At 53.3% G+C, this 14,220-nt stretch overlaps 1 protein-coding gene across 1 annotated transcript in view; it reads right to left on the bottom strand.

The window, feature by feature from the left end:
* Nucleotides 1-723: 723 nt before the first annotated feature.
* The window catches only part of LMO1 (LIM domain only 1), a 35,781-nt gene continuing 22,284 nt past the window's right edge, over nt 724-14,220 (bottom strand). Inside the window, exons 2-4 of the mRNA XM_029957249.1 lie at nt 5,345-5,558; nt 2,574-2,699; nt 724-1,100 (exon numbers count right to left, since the gene is read on the bottom strand). Of these exons, the coding sequence (XP_029813109.1) occupies nt 995-1,100; nt 2,574-2,699; nt 5,345-5,558 (446 nt within the window). The 3' untranslated portion in view covers nt 724-994. The remainder of the gene's footprint in view (nt 1,101-2,573; nt 2,700-5,344; nt 5,559-14,220) is intronic.

Below are 14,220 nucleotides of genomic sequence, written 5' to 3'. Positions count from 1 at the left end.
TCGGAAGTGGCCCTCATCCGCTGATGGGAGTTGGCCTGTCCCAGGTCTCCCTGCAGTGTCCATTCTCACTGCAATGTGCTCCATTTGTTTTCCTGGCTTTCTCCCTCCTGCTCAAGGGCATGGACTGTGTCTGGTGCTTGCAGCATGGGGCTGAGACAGAGTGGATTAAGGTTTGCTGAATGAATGAATGAAAGCCTCTAGCCTGTGTGGGCTGAATACAGGCAAGCAGGATTGTTCTCGCTTACCCAGAAGAGCAGAAAAGTGGGCCCCAGGTCAGGCCCAAGCTGCAGGGAGGAGACAGCAAACACTGTCCATCACCCTGGAAGGGAAGACGGCTTTAAGAATGATATTCCCATGACAGGGGGCTCTGGATTTGGGGTCCTACTGTGGGGAAGGTCAGGGCTGCGTTTCTGGCTGGGGGTCTCAGTGTAGCGATGTAACACAGGAACCCAGGGAAGGGAAGGCTTCATCTTGCCTCTCTTTATGTTGGGGACCAGGGTATATACTCTGCCAGGGGAGAGCCCACCCCTGGCTGTGGGATGCTTGGGGTTGTCCCCTTCCCTCCAGCTTCTCCCCAGCAGCAGCACACGCTGGAGCCCTAGGCCCTGCTCCACACCCTGCTCTGGAGGGGGCCAAAGGGAGGGCCCTGTTCTGCCTCCAAGCAGAGGAGAGGGAACCTAGCTCTGTGTCAGTCATGTGATCAACGCACAGTAACCTCCCCGGAAACATTCATAAGTTTAATCCACGCCAGTAATAAAATCGCATTACATTTCTCATAAAATAAATGTTCCCATTTATATACAGAAGACAGACTGTACAGGCCCAGCCTGGCCCCAGGAGGGTCACACACAGACGGGCAGCGGAGGAAGGGCCGTCCCTCCCATCGAGGACAGAGGAGTTCTAATCGGCAGGAGAGTGGCTGGTCGGCCAGGCGGGTGGGTAGACAGGCAGACAGGCAGACGGACAGATGGGCCAGGAGGCCAGGCGCCGGGCATTACTGAACCTGGGATTCAAAGGTGCCATTGAGCTGTCCCTCCTCATAGTCCATCTGACACAAGATCATGTTGTTCTTCAGGAAGAATTTGTCTCCCACACAAAATCTGGAAAATCCAAGCAGGAGAAAGAGGCCATGGAGGGGTCCCAGTGGATGGTGGGGGCTCCAGACAGGCCCCAGCCCAGCCCAGAAGGTGAGCATGTGAGAACTGAGGTCCTGGAGAGTTTGCTCCTTGAATTTTCCAGAAGGGATCCCCAAAGGTCTCATAGCAAACCTGATCAATCACCCTAGGTCAGCCCAGTCCTTAGCCAGGCCCTGCAGTCTTGGGTGTAGGACAGACAGACAGCAGACAAGTCTGGGCCACAGTCAGGCCTCCATGGAGGAGTTGATGGGAAGGTATAGGAATAGCCTACCCCAGTCCCAGAGAGGGAGAAAGAGAGAAAAGGACAAAGAAACAGAAGACCAAGAAAGGAGAGATGTAGAAATAGGGAAGGGCGAAGGGGTAACACGGCTGATTTTTCCAACCCTCTGTTCCCTTCCCCAACTTAAGAGGATGACTCCGTGAAGGGTACTCTTCTTTTGAACAGAATCTGTAGATTTCCTGGAGCATCCTTGCAGGAGGAGGTGGCTCTGTCTACCATCTTCCCTCCCACCCAAAGAAGGCCTTGCTTTGCTTCCCCCCACCCCTCAACCCCCACAAGTACTGGAGAACTTAGCTCTTCCCAAAGATGTCCCCAGGGGGCTAGGTCTTTAGCTGGACCCCAGGGTCATAGGCCCAGTCCCAGCAGATCCCAATCTAACCACCAGGTGGCACTGCAACTTCACCAAGTCCTCTTAACCAAGGGTCTGGCCAAGCCCCCAGCTATCCTCTCAGCATTCCCTACAGGTGCCTCTGGATCTCATCCTCTGGGAACACTTGTATTAGCTCCTTCCTGACATGGGGGCTCCTGAGGGTTCTGGCTCCTTAGGACCCTAGGGCCTCCCACAGGCAGGGATGCTGTGCAGAGGCCAAAGGTCAGAAAGAAGGCAGGCTGGGACCAGAATCACAAGAGTGAGTAGCTTTTCCCATGATGGATTTCACCTTCCAGATCTGGGAACTCCTTCTCACTAAAGTGTACATACACGCACTACATATGACACATGCACAAGGGCACAGGGCATGCATTCACAACCCTTGCACATGCACATTTAATATGTGTGCACGTTCATATTCCTTCATGCACAGGCCTGCACACAGAGCACACACACATGCCTGCCTTGTACAGGGACATTTAAAACTACATACATGTCTGCGGCACGGGGTGCACACACAGGAAACCGATGCGGGTCCTGTTACGCTCACACAGACCTGTGCCCTACAGATATGCACACACAGTGCTGGAGTGCACACACTTGGCTACAGGGCCCAGACGCACACAACACACGTGCACATGCATGCTCAGGACAGCATGTGCCTACAGCGTAAACACAACAGAACCCACACGTGCTCGTCCACGCCCGCAGCATTCCTGGTCTGCGTCCCCAGGCATCAGCTGGGGCCTGGTGAGTGTGCTGGGTCTGCCACCAGGCCAGCACTCACCTCTGGTTGCACAGCTGGCAAGCGAAGCAGTCGAGGTGATATACGTTATCCCGGGCGCGCATCACCATCTCAAAGGCTGGGATGAGCTTGCTGCAGGCGGCGCAGTTTCCTGTGGTGCCAAAAAGCCTGCAGGGGAACAGCGCAAAGGGTTCAGGGGGCTGGGCTGGGGGGCAGGGGAGCCGCCTCTGCCCAGGGCCCCACTGGTCCCTACTCCTGCGCGCCTAGCAGGTGGGCTCAGGCCAGGGGGAAGGAGCACAGATGGCAGCATCTAGATTCTGCTAAGAGATCAGGCTTCAGAGAAATCAAGGTAGGGGAGAAATCCAGGGAGGGGGAGGCTAGGGGCTCAGGGGTTGGATGAGACATCGCCCATCCCTGGGCTGGGCTGACAAGACCCCCTCCCCGGCTCCCACTGGGGTTCAGCTAGCACCCAGAGCCACTGGCAGAACACTGGGCTGGGCGCTGATTGAGGACTCCAGATTCACCCAAGCATGAATTCAGAGGCGGTCTGCCTGCCCTCAGGCAAGTCATGAGTCTCTCCGAGCCTCACTTACTTCAACTGTAAAACAAGGACACTGAAATATATCCTTTGCAGGCTTGTTGCGACAACTTCTGTAAACTCTCAGTCACAGATCGTTCAGTGAACACCTATACAGTGTGTGTTTACTATGTGCTATGCGTTGTTCTGAGGGCTTTACAAGATCAACTCATTCATTCATTCATTTACTTTTTTTTAAGAGAGAGAGAGAGAGAGAGCTTGAGGGTGTAAGTGGGTTGGAGGGGCAGAGGGAGAAAGAATCTTAAGCAAGCTCCACACGTGGCCTGGAGCCCTAGGCTGGTCTCTAACCCTGAGATCATGGCCTGAGCTGAATCAAGAGTAGGATGGATGCTTAATCAACTGAGCCACTGAGGCTCTCCCTAAGATCAACCCACTTAATCATGACAACAACCCTGTGGGTGGTCTTTTTCTGCTACCAACTCACTGGGTGATCTGCCTAAAGCCCTTTTTCCTTTTCCTGGATCTCAGTTTATCCTTCTTCAAAATGAGGGTGCTGGATTAGGTGATGCTGTTCAAAGATGCTTCTAAAATAGGACTGACACCCAAAGAGAGGTCCCAAGACATCTGGCACGATGCCTCTTTCACGCAGGCTCCCTTCCTCTTAGGGCCAGGTGCGCACTTCCTCCCCAATGCAGGCCAGTCTTTGGCCAGGTGTTCCAGTGGTCTGAGCCAGCCAGGCTCCTCCTTGCTCCTTCTTTGCACACTGGCTGAGCAAGCCCCAAGTGAGGCAGGGGCGCTGAGAGGCAGGCAGGAGACTCTCTAATCCCTGATTTGTCCAGTTCAAGCTCAGGCACCTGCAAATGAGCTTGGCTCTATTATTCATCAGCCTGAGCTGCCTGGTGGTTCAGATTAAGGCAGACAAAGGCTGGGCCACAACATCTGCCTGGCAAGGCGGGGGCCTCAGTGCCCCCAGTCCAATGAGCAGTGGCTACAGACGGGGCAGGCTCTGGACAGCCATTCTCTGGAGCTCAGCAGCCCAAGGGAGCCCCACCCCCACCCCAGCCCACTGACCTACCGGACCCAAAGTCATTCCTTGGCGTCCCCTAGAGCCCAGAAAAAAGCACCTTCAGACTCCAGTAGCTGGCAGGGCTTAGAATGCTTGTGGGTGCTTTGGTTCTGCTGGCAAGCCCGTCCTTTACTGTGGTACCCCCTCTCCAGGTCCTCTGGACTCATAAGTTGGTGTGACACCTCATAACCTGGGAGGTTCAAACTCTAGGGGATGCCTGAAACCTTCAGATGTGGAGGCTCCTTCCAGGTCGTCAAGGGGGTTGTCCCCAGAAATAACCTTTCTTAATCCCTGCTCCTGGCCTCAGACCTTTCCTCTGGCCCAGCGAGGAGCACTGGGTCACTGATCCTGGATTATTGCTACACTTTAAAAACTGCTGAAGGCAGAAGAAAGAGAAGGTGCAGGCAGGAAAACCTTAGGCTCTTCCCAAAAGTAGGGAAGACCCTGCTGATAACCCTACCCCTCACCACAGCCTAGACCTGAACAGAGGGAGCCCCCCAAAGCCCTTGCCTGACCTATTAATTAATGCAGTGGGCCTTCCTTCGTCACAAGTCCCGGCCACCACCCAGCAGCCTGCGTGAGAGCCAAATGTAGATGCTGGGTTTCAGCCAAGGCCCCCACTTTGTGGCCTCCTTCCAACCTTGCTGATGTCTTAAATGGCCTAAGGGAGGGTTAATTGGGGGAGACAGCCCCAGGGAATAGGATCCAGGTTGTGGGGGATGGTGGGTTAGAGCTCCAAGGACTATGATCTGAAGCTTTAGACTTCATACTATTTCTGAACGGGCAAACCAAGGCTTGGAGAAGGTTAGAAGAAAGAAGGCTCGGAAGCTAGTTCAAATCCAGGACCCAGGGAACTTAGAGCTTCCCTACCAAGAAGCCCTCTGAGGTGCCCCCTCCCAGATTCCAGGGACAAGGTGGGTCAGAAGCACCTGGCAAAGACAGGGCCAAGCCCTAGGGAAACTTCTCTCCAGTGCCCAATGGTTGCAGAGGCTTGCCCAGGACCTGTGCTGGGCACAGAGACCCAGGAGTTAATGTGCGGCTCTGTCTTCAGGGCTCCCTGGGCATCTGGGGGAGCAGGGCTGGGCCAGGACTGCCCGGAACATATGCACACAGACAGGGCCTAGGTCAGAAGGCAAGGGCAGAGCCCTGCTGGGTCCTGGGGGATGGGAGCTGTCTAAGCAGAGCAGCCAGGGCTGGCAGGAGGCCCACCTCAGATAGTCGCGTCGGCACAGGATGAGGTTGGCCTTGGTGTAGAGGGTGGAGCCCACCTCGCCCAGGCGGCAGTCACAGCAGGCACACTTGAGGCAGTCCTCGTGCCAGTACTTGTCCAGTGCTTTCAGCAGGTAGCGGTCCTTGATCTTGCGGTTGCAGCCCGCACAGCCCTTCTGCTTCCCTTTGGGCTGGACGGAGAGCATCGGCACGCCTGCGGATGGACAGATGACAGACAGATGGACACAGGCCTCGGGACCCATCCCTCTGGGAATAGGGACCCACTGCTTCTCCTGGGGGTTCCCAGGCATCCCCACTTCCTCCCCAACAGCCTGGCCTAGTTGGGACTCTCCTTAGGAAAGTTTCTAGCTAGATTCAAACTTTCTACCTGCCCTGGCCTGAGGGAGGGGAGGTTCAGAGTCTCTGAATCCTTGCTCTTCCCACCAGGATAAGAATCTCTGAGCCAAGATGGGAGGGGTGCAGGAAGCTCCCAGGGCCCATGTGTGCTTCTCAGCATACAAGAAAAAATGTTACAGAGGGCAGGAAGTTCAGCGCGGAGTTTCCTGGAAGGAGAGGCAGACCTCCCAGCAGGCAAGCGTGTGCACTCATGCACACCCCACGCACACAGGCCTAGCATGCAGGCATGGGCACAGAGGCACAGGGTCTTAGCCTCTGGCCTTGGGGACGCAAGGAGTGACCACAGGGAGCAACAGTTGAGGAGGAGGTGGGGACTGATGTCCTGAGACTGGACATCTCTGTAGAGCCCTGAACCTTGGGCTGCTGAAGTGAAGACTGCTCGGAGGGACATGCAGGGAGTCTCAGAGCCCAGGACCAGGCTGGGGGCAGGTGGGGGTGCCTGTCAGAGTTGCCTGAGAGCCCCTCATGAGGACAGTGGGGGTGGAAGGTGCCTTCCCTGACTAAGGCTTAGGTGGATGGAGGAGTCGACCGTGGAGGGGAACAGCCCACACCTTCTTGCCTCCTTGGCTCCCCACCAGCCCCTGAAGTCTGCCCTTCTCCTGGCCCCACCCTCTCCAAGGACCCCAGCACTCTCTAGGGCTCTGGGTTCAGCTCCCACCTCCTGGCCTCCCTCCTATCCCCAGCCTTGGCCCTCTGCCCCTGGCCTGGTTTGAGCTGCACTCTTTTCCTTTCCCCTTCCTCCGACTTCAGAGGAGGACCAGCCTCCAAGGGGCCTCATTCTCAGAACCCACAGATGTCAGGTCAGAAGGGCCCTCAGAATTCTTCCAGGCAAATTTTCTGAGGAATGATGGGGAAACCAAGGCACAGAAGGTCTGAAGGTACAGTCTAGTGTGGGCCACTAATCAAGCTGGCCCTGGGGGTCCTCCCTGCCTCCTGTGCCTCTCTTGGGGAGGGGGCCTTCCAGAAGCAGCAGGACAGGTGAGGGCAGGGAAGAGGCAGCCAGGCTGAAGTGGACTCTCTCCTTCCTCCTTCAGTCCCCGCAGGGCCTGGCTGTTAGCTGAGAGGCTTGCTGACTAATTTCCTTAATGCAGCACTAAAGGTTAATTGGTCTGAAAGAGTGATGAGGCCTAGGATGACTATGTCCTCAGGCCTGCCTGTGTCTCCTCTGGCTGGGTCCAGCCTGGTCACAGAGCTCTGAGGAGGCTGTGGAAGCCAGCTGGGGAGCAGGCATCCCTGAGAGCTAAGGGGCCTCTGAAGTGTTTTTCCAAGGTGGGGCCTACAGGGAGGAATCTGGTAGGGGCAAACGGGGGAGGAGTTGGGAGAGCTGGAGGTGAAGAGGTGGGTGGGTCCTAGGGTGGTGCTATTGTCCCTGGAGCCCTGGAGGGAGCAGCCCGCCAGCACAGCTCTACCTGTACACACACACCAATTTGGAAAATCTCAGGCCAGGCCTCTAGTTAGCTCCACTACGGCTGGTCTGCCCCTTGCTCACATGGCCTGGCAGCAGGCCTGACCCCCCCAGGGCTCTATGCTTGTGCTCTCAGTAGCAGGGAGGGGTGTGTGTGTAACTGGAATATCCACACTCAGGGGATACACCGATCCACTAAGTTATACCCCAAATAAGGAAGGACCCCACCACTAGAAGCATCTGTCCTGCTCTATCCTCCCTCTGGCATGGCCTCTGGACAGGCTGGCCTTCCAAGCCCAGGCCCCAGCACACCCAGCCCCAGAGCCTGCAGAGGTATAGCGGGGGCTGGCATTCCTTCCCCTGCGGGACCCTGAACCTACAGGACCCAGAGAGGCCATGAGGAGTGAGGCCACAAGCTGTCCCCAGGCCCCTTGCCCCTGCCTGTGCTTGGGCTGGGCCTGACACTCAGCAGTGCTCTGGGAAGCCTGTTCTAGGGTACTGAACTCTACTTCCTGGGCCCTGGAGAACTCTTAAGAAGTCACACATGGAGAAGCACTGGGTGTTATATGGAAACCAATCTGACAATAAACTATGATTTTAAAAAAATAAAATAAAAGCAATCTATATCAAAAAAAAAAGTCACACAGATTCAGGGTGCATGGATGGCTCAGTCGGTTAATCATTTGCCTTCAGCTCGGGTCATGATCTTGTGATTAGTGAGTCTGAGCTCTGTGTTGGCCTCTCTGTTGCCTGCACAGGGCCCACTTCAGATCCTCTGTCCCTTACTTTCTCTGCCCCTCCTCTTGCTCTCTCTCTCAAAAATAAAATAAATAAACACTTAAAAAAAAAAAAAAGTCATATGGCTTCTGCCAGTTTCTGATGTCCACTGAGACACAGAACTGCAGGGCCAACCTGGCCAAGGAGGTCCCAGGGCATATGGGGACCTTGAGCCTTTTTTACCTAGAAAGGCTGAGGTCCTGGGACAAGTCTGACTCCTGCCTTCCTTCTTAAGGGAGCACCCATACTGTTTGCTCTCACTGGGTTAGTTCAGGAGACGTGAAAACACTCCTGGAAAGGCAAGGAGGTTTAAAAGGGGCATCTCTGGTCTCCTGCTCCCTAAATGAAGTGAAATGCTCCCCAGAGGGTCAGGGCTCTCTCTTCTGCCCGGCCTCCCCAGCTCCCACCCAGCCCGCCAGTCAGCCAGGCAGACACCTCTTCCCTCCCTCCCCTGCCTGGCTCTGGGAGCTGAGCCTGGGGCCATGCACTTTCCATTAAGGAGATAGCATCCCTTTGCTGAAGTCCATTTGGGATCCATTTTAGTGTTATCTAAAAATCAAATCTACATGGTAATCCTTTTAATGTACTCCTGACTTTAGAAAAAAAACAGCTTTGCGCTCCTTCAGGAAAGGTTTTAAAGCATTACCCAGTAATTACTACTCACCCATGAAAACACTGATATTTTACAATGGATGATGTTGAGCCTTCCCGCACGTGCGGGCACAAGCTCAGACACACGCGGGGCCCAGCCATTATAAACCAGCTCCAGAGCCTAGGTGCTCCTCCTCAATCTCAGGGTGTGGGGGGATGACCTCTGAGGGGAGAGCACCAAACCCATACCCCGCCTCTACACCAGGCAGGCTGACAGTGGAAGGAGGCAGCCTCCCGGTCGGGCTCATCCGGCTGCCAGACACTTACCCTCAGCTCTTTGATCTGAGGACAAGCCAGACAGCCCTAGTGACCAGGAGGGACTGCCAGAGGTCACTTGGCTCTTCCCACACTCACCCACAGCCAGGAGAGAAGCCCTCCTCTTCACAGGGACCCCCAAGTGATCTGCCAGGTCAGACCTCGGTCCTTGGCAATCCCTGCTCACCCAACCCAGGCCACGCTGTCCTTCACATCTGGTGTGTGAACTTCTCTGAACTGTCAAGCCCCCTGCTCCCAGTCCTACTGGTACCTCCAGCTTGGACAGCAGGCTGAGCTCCTCCAAAGCCGGTCCTCTGCCCCAGAATGTCCACCCCACCCAGCCCTGGGTCTCTCTGAACTATATATGCCCTGTGTCCCTGTAGCCACCACTGGCTACTCCACCTGGCATGTGAGGTTCCTTCCCACATGCCGGCACGTCCTGCTTGGCCCTTCTGGGTCTGCTCCCTGCGGAACCCTGGAATAGCATCCCTCTCCACCCTGCAAATGGACCTTGTCTGCTTCTGTCCCAGGACCTTCCCTCCATCTCTCCTCCGGGAAGAAATGTCTGGTCCTGCCCATCCCCCTCTTGACCAAAACTGAGTCAGCAGTGGGGTTGAGGCTCAGGGCAGTGAGCTTGAACTCAGAGAGCCTACTTTCCAGCCTGAGAACTGTCCCAAGTAGCTGGAAAGCCTGGAGCAAATCCGTCATTTTTCTGACTTGCTGCTGTGAAATGGGAGCCATAAAGGTCTCTTTCCACACAGATGACTGGCGAGGACAAGAACAAGGTCATAGGTATGAAGCCACAGCAGAGTCTGGCATCCGGGAGGGAACTGACAAACCGGAAATGGACTGTATTACTTATATGCATCCCAGGACACCTTCCCCCTGTTCTGACACTTGTTTCCTTTCTTCTTTGATTTTTTATCTTGACATAATTTCAAACTTTCAGAGAAGTTGCAAAATAGAATTCCTATATACCTTTCACGCAGATTACCATGTTTGCTTTATCCTTCCCTACAGATCTCCCTGTAATATCTTTCCTGACTCATTTGAGAGTTGGCTTTGGACATGAAGCCTTATGATCCTAAACACTTTGATGTGTACTTTCTGAAACCAAGGACATTCTCATACAATATGATTAATGAAACTAGGAAATGATCATCGATGTAACAATATCACCTACAGACCTCTTTCAGATTTTACCCATTTCCCCAATGATACATTTTGCAGCAAAATAAAATTCTGGATCATGCATTGTATTCACTTGTCCAGTTTAGTCCACTTAAATCTGGAAGACTTCCTAAGCCTGTCTTTGTGTTTCAAGATACTAGCATTTTTTGAAGAAAACAGGCCAGTTATTTTATAGAGAATCCTTCAATTTGGGTTTGTCTGACGCCTTTGTGTGACTTTAATTCCTCTGTGCCTCAGTTTTCTTTCTTGTAAAATGAACATGAAAATAATACCTATTTCATAGAGTTGCCATGAGGAATAAGGGAGTAGATCTATGTGAAGCTGAGGACTAATTGGACCCGGCAGTCACAAGTTGGCTCTGATTCGTGTCATCCCAGGTGGCACACAGGAAGGGATGACCTTACTCTCAGCCTCATCTCATGTCCCTCAGATAGCAACGATTACTTGCTTTGAGGCAAATAAATGGATTTGAATGTGCCACTATGGTTAAGATCACACAGGCGCTGGCTAGAGTTCAGCGTTACTTGAAGGGCACTGCAGAGGTGTGTGGAAGGAAGCAGCCCTGTCTGTCTAACAGGCTACTTTGGTGCCCAGTCAGGTGGGAAGGGACTGCTGTAGCAGCTCCGGGCGGGCTCCTCTGGGACCACGGGTGGGTGTAGCCTGGGCGTTTCTCATAACCTCTGCACGTGTCTCAGCAGTGCTTCCGAATCTGTGTCCCCAGAGCACAACACAGCTACCCAGTGCAGTTCTGGGGCTTCTCTCCCTCACCATGGCTAGCCCTGCTCCTCCTCTGGGAGGGAAGCCAGGCTTTCCAGGGGCTAAGGGCAACGTGCAGGGAGGTAACACTGACTGCACTAGCAGCGCTCAGCTTCTGAGTGCTTGGCTCACAACTGCCTTATGAGATAGATACATTATTCCCACTTGAACAGTGGGAAAACTGAGGCCCAAGAAAGGTTCCTGTCCTGTTAGTATGGGACAGAGCTGGGATTTGAATCCTGGCAGTCTGTCTTCTGGGCCCAAGCACTGGATTCATCTGCTCTGTTCCCAGGCTGTGCACTCTAACCGCCGAGGAGCTGGCGGACCCAGGAGGGAGGTGTTAGAGAGAAGGTACACAGATGCAGGACACGTCTGCCAACATGCACAGTGGCTCACACATACTCACACACATGTACACTGGGGCCGCAAGAGGTGGGACTGTGTCTACGGATTCTCTCCACACGGTTTTAGTACAGAACCTTGCATGGTGTTAACATACAGCAGGTACTTGGGAAGTTCTGTGAAAATACACATCCATGCATCTGGCGTGCACATGATAGGTGTGCACATGAAAATATACACACCTGTGCACGAGCAGTCACATGCACGTTTACTGCCTTTTAAAAAACATTTCCAAAAAATGGATCATAGCTCAAAACCAAGCTCTGATTTGAGCAAAATCCATGAGTAAAAGGCCTGGTGCTCTGTCCTCAACTGCCTCTTCCCCAGGAAATGGAAAAGCGAGAACCCCAGGGTTTCGCCCACAGGGACCCATGGGAGTGGTGGTGAAGACCCAGAAATCAGTCCCACACTTCCTACACCCACTGCAGCTGCTGGCGGGGAGAGGGTTATCTGCAGTCTCTGGGAATCTGGGTCCCTGCCACCTGCAAGGTGCCTGTGCCCACCTGGACCTGCACTTGGGCCTACAACTGCAGAGTTGGGTCCCACACGGAGCCAGCCACCAGCCCCTCCACGGCATCAATCCTGTTTAATAAGGAAATTTGAAAGTGTAATCTAATTCTGCAGAATCTCTTTAAATCTCGTTTTCTCAGAAGTAACTTCATTTCGCATGGACACATCCAGCCTTGTGAGAAGGCCTCCATTTCACACCAGTTTTATCTCCACAATTTCTCGTCTCACTGCACTTCTATCCCAGGGCCTTGCCATGCGGCAGGCGAGGCCTGAACTAATAGCATTTCCTACTCATTTGGAATCAAAAGCCAACGAGAACAACTGTTGAAACGCGTGGCTACAGCACCTAGAGCACGTTCATTACCACTCCTCTGCGCGCCCCTTCGCAGGTGGCGCGCTCACTGTGCAAGATGAGGGAGAGGAGCCGGGCTCCAGTGGCCTTCACCTCCCCACTGGGCCAGGCTCACCAGAGCACTGGCCCCCTTCACTCTGGCACTGCCCCCTGAGGGGGTCTAGGAGAAGAGGCAGGCTGTGTAGATGCGAAGACTGTGGGCCCTGCAGACAGATGGCTTCCTCTTGAATTCTGGCTTCAACACCTCCCAGCTCTGCCTCAATTTACCTACCTGCTAAATGAGGACCGCCCACTTTAAAGAATTATTCTGAGGATTAAATGAGATAATAGGCATGAAGTTTTTATAACAGTATTTTGATATAGCAGCTTAAAAAAATCAGCTACGAAAGATTATCTATGTCTTATGATCCAACAATTCTCTTCCGAGGTATACGCCCAACAGAAATGGCAGCCTATGTCCACCAGAGGGAACATCCAAAGATGTCCAGAGCAGTTTTCTTCATAACAGTCCCAAAATGAAAACAACACAAATGGCCATCGACAGTAGAACAGGTGATACACTGTGGTGCAGTCACGCAATGGAATAACACGCAGCCATGAAAAAGACGGGATCACTGATACACAAGACAACATGGGTGAATCAGACAGCTGATGGTGAATGAAAGAAGTCAGAGGCAAAGGTACATGCTGTATAATTCTATCTGTATGTAATACCCAAACAGGCAGAAACGACCTGTAGTGAGAAATGTCAGAATAACGGTGTGTATTATTGCCTGGCAGGAGGCGTGAAGAAGCCTGGTGAGGAGCTGCAAATGTCCTAGGTCTTGATCTGGGTGGTGTTTACAGGGGCACACACAGATGTAAAAACTCACTGCACTGAACATTTGAGACTTGGGCATTTTACTGCATAGATGTTATACCTCCCTTACAATAAAAGGAACTAAGACAGAGACCTCTCAGTCAGGACTTCGGACACCTCTTCATAAATCCCCCCTCCATTTCCTCAACACTCACTCCACCTGTTATCTCAGTGAATCCTCACATTAACTCTGAGGTACTAAATGATTACACCCACTCAACAGATGAGGAAGCAGAGGCCTAGGAAGGTTCAAGTCCTTACCCAAGGTCACACAGCCAGAAGGCTGTAGGGCAAGGACTGAAGTCCCCACCTGCCAGATTCCAGAGTTCAGGTTCTCATGCAGCCCACGCCCAATGGCTTCTCTGCACAGCCTGGTTGAGGAAAGCTTACTGGGGTAGCATCTAGGTTCTCCCCTGCAGCCCAGATGCCAGCATGATGCTGGTCAGGGCACCAGGAGGCATGATTACAGCAGGGCCTAGGTTAAGGACAGGAGAAATGATGGCCCAGTAGGGCACGGTCTCCATGCTCTGGTGTGTCATAGGCCATTTCTGCTCACCTGGTGGCCCTGCAGAAGCCCTAACTGCTGTGGAACCCTGAAAGGCCTTCTAGGTGGGGCCAGAAGGGGGACATGAACCAGAAACTAAGGATGAAAAGAGCACAGGAGAACCGTGCAGAGGCAGACTAAGATGTTTGCATTGTAGCCTAGAGAGAGACAGGGGAGCCTTGAGATGGTGCATGTCCTCAGGGGGTTGGGCTGAGCTGTGAGGGAAAGGCTGGGAGCTTCAGCCCAGAGCCCAGTTTCTGGGGGGAGCCTCAATCAATAGCCAGCGCCTTGTGTGTCAATGAGGGAAGAAGGCAGGGAGAGGGTCTACGGGGGCTGGGCTCAGAATAAGAAATTAAAAGGACATCCAGACACCTGCGTGGCTCAGTCAGTTAAGCTTCCAACTCTTGGTTTCAGCTCAAATCATGATCCCATGGTTCACGAGTTTGAGCCATACATCAGACTCTGCACTGACAGTGGAGCCTGCTTGGGATTCTCTCTCTCCTTTCTCTCTGCCTCTCCCCCCGCTCGCACGTGCGTGGGCTCTCTCTCAAAATAAATAAATATTTAAAACAAGAGTTCATAATAAAAAAAAAAAAAGAAAAGAAGAGAAAAGAAAAAAAGGAGGAGGTCCTGCAGTGCTTGCCTTCTCTAAAATGTGAAGTCCCTGCAGGTTTCCACAGTCCACCACCACAGGAAGGTGGAAGGAAAGCACTGCCCAGTGCTGTCCCCATGTACCTGCAGCCACTATAGTCATGGT

Source organism: Suricata suricatta, chromosome 11 (assembly GCF_006229205.1).
Source record: "Suricata suricatta isolate VVHF042 chromosome 11, meerkat_22Aug2017_6uvM2_HiC, whole genome shotgun sequence".
NCBI classification, from domain to species: domain Eukaryota; kingdom Metazoa; phylum Chordata; class Mammalia; order Carnivora; family Herpestidae; genus Suricata; species Suricata suricatta.
Note: the sequence above shows the minus strand (reverse complement) of the source record. Positions and strands in the feature narration are given on the sequence as shown.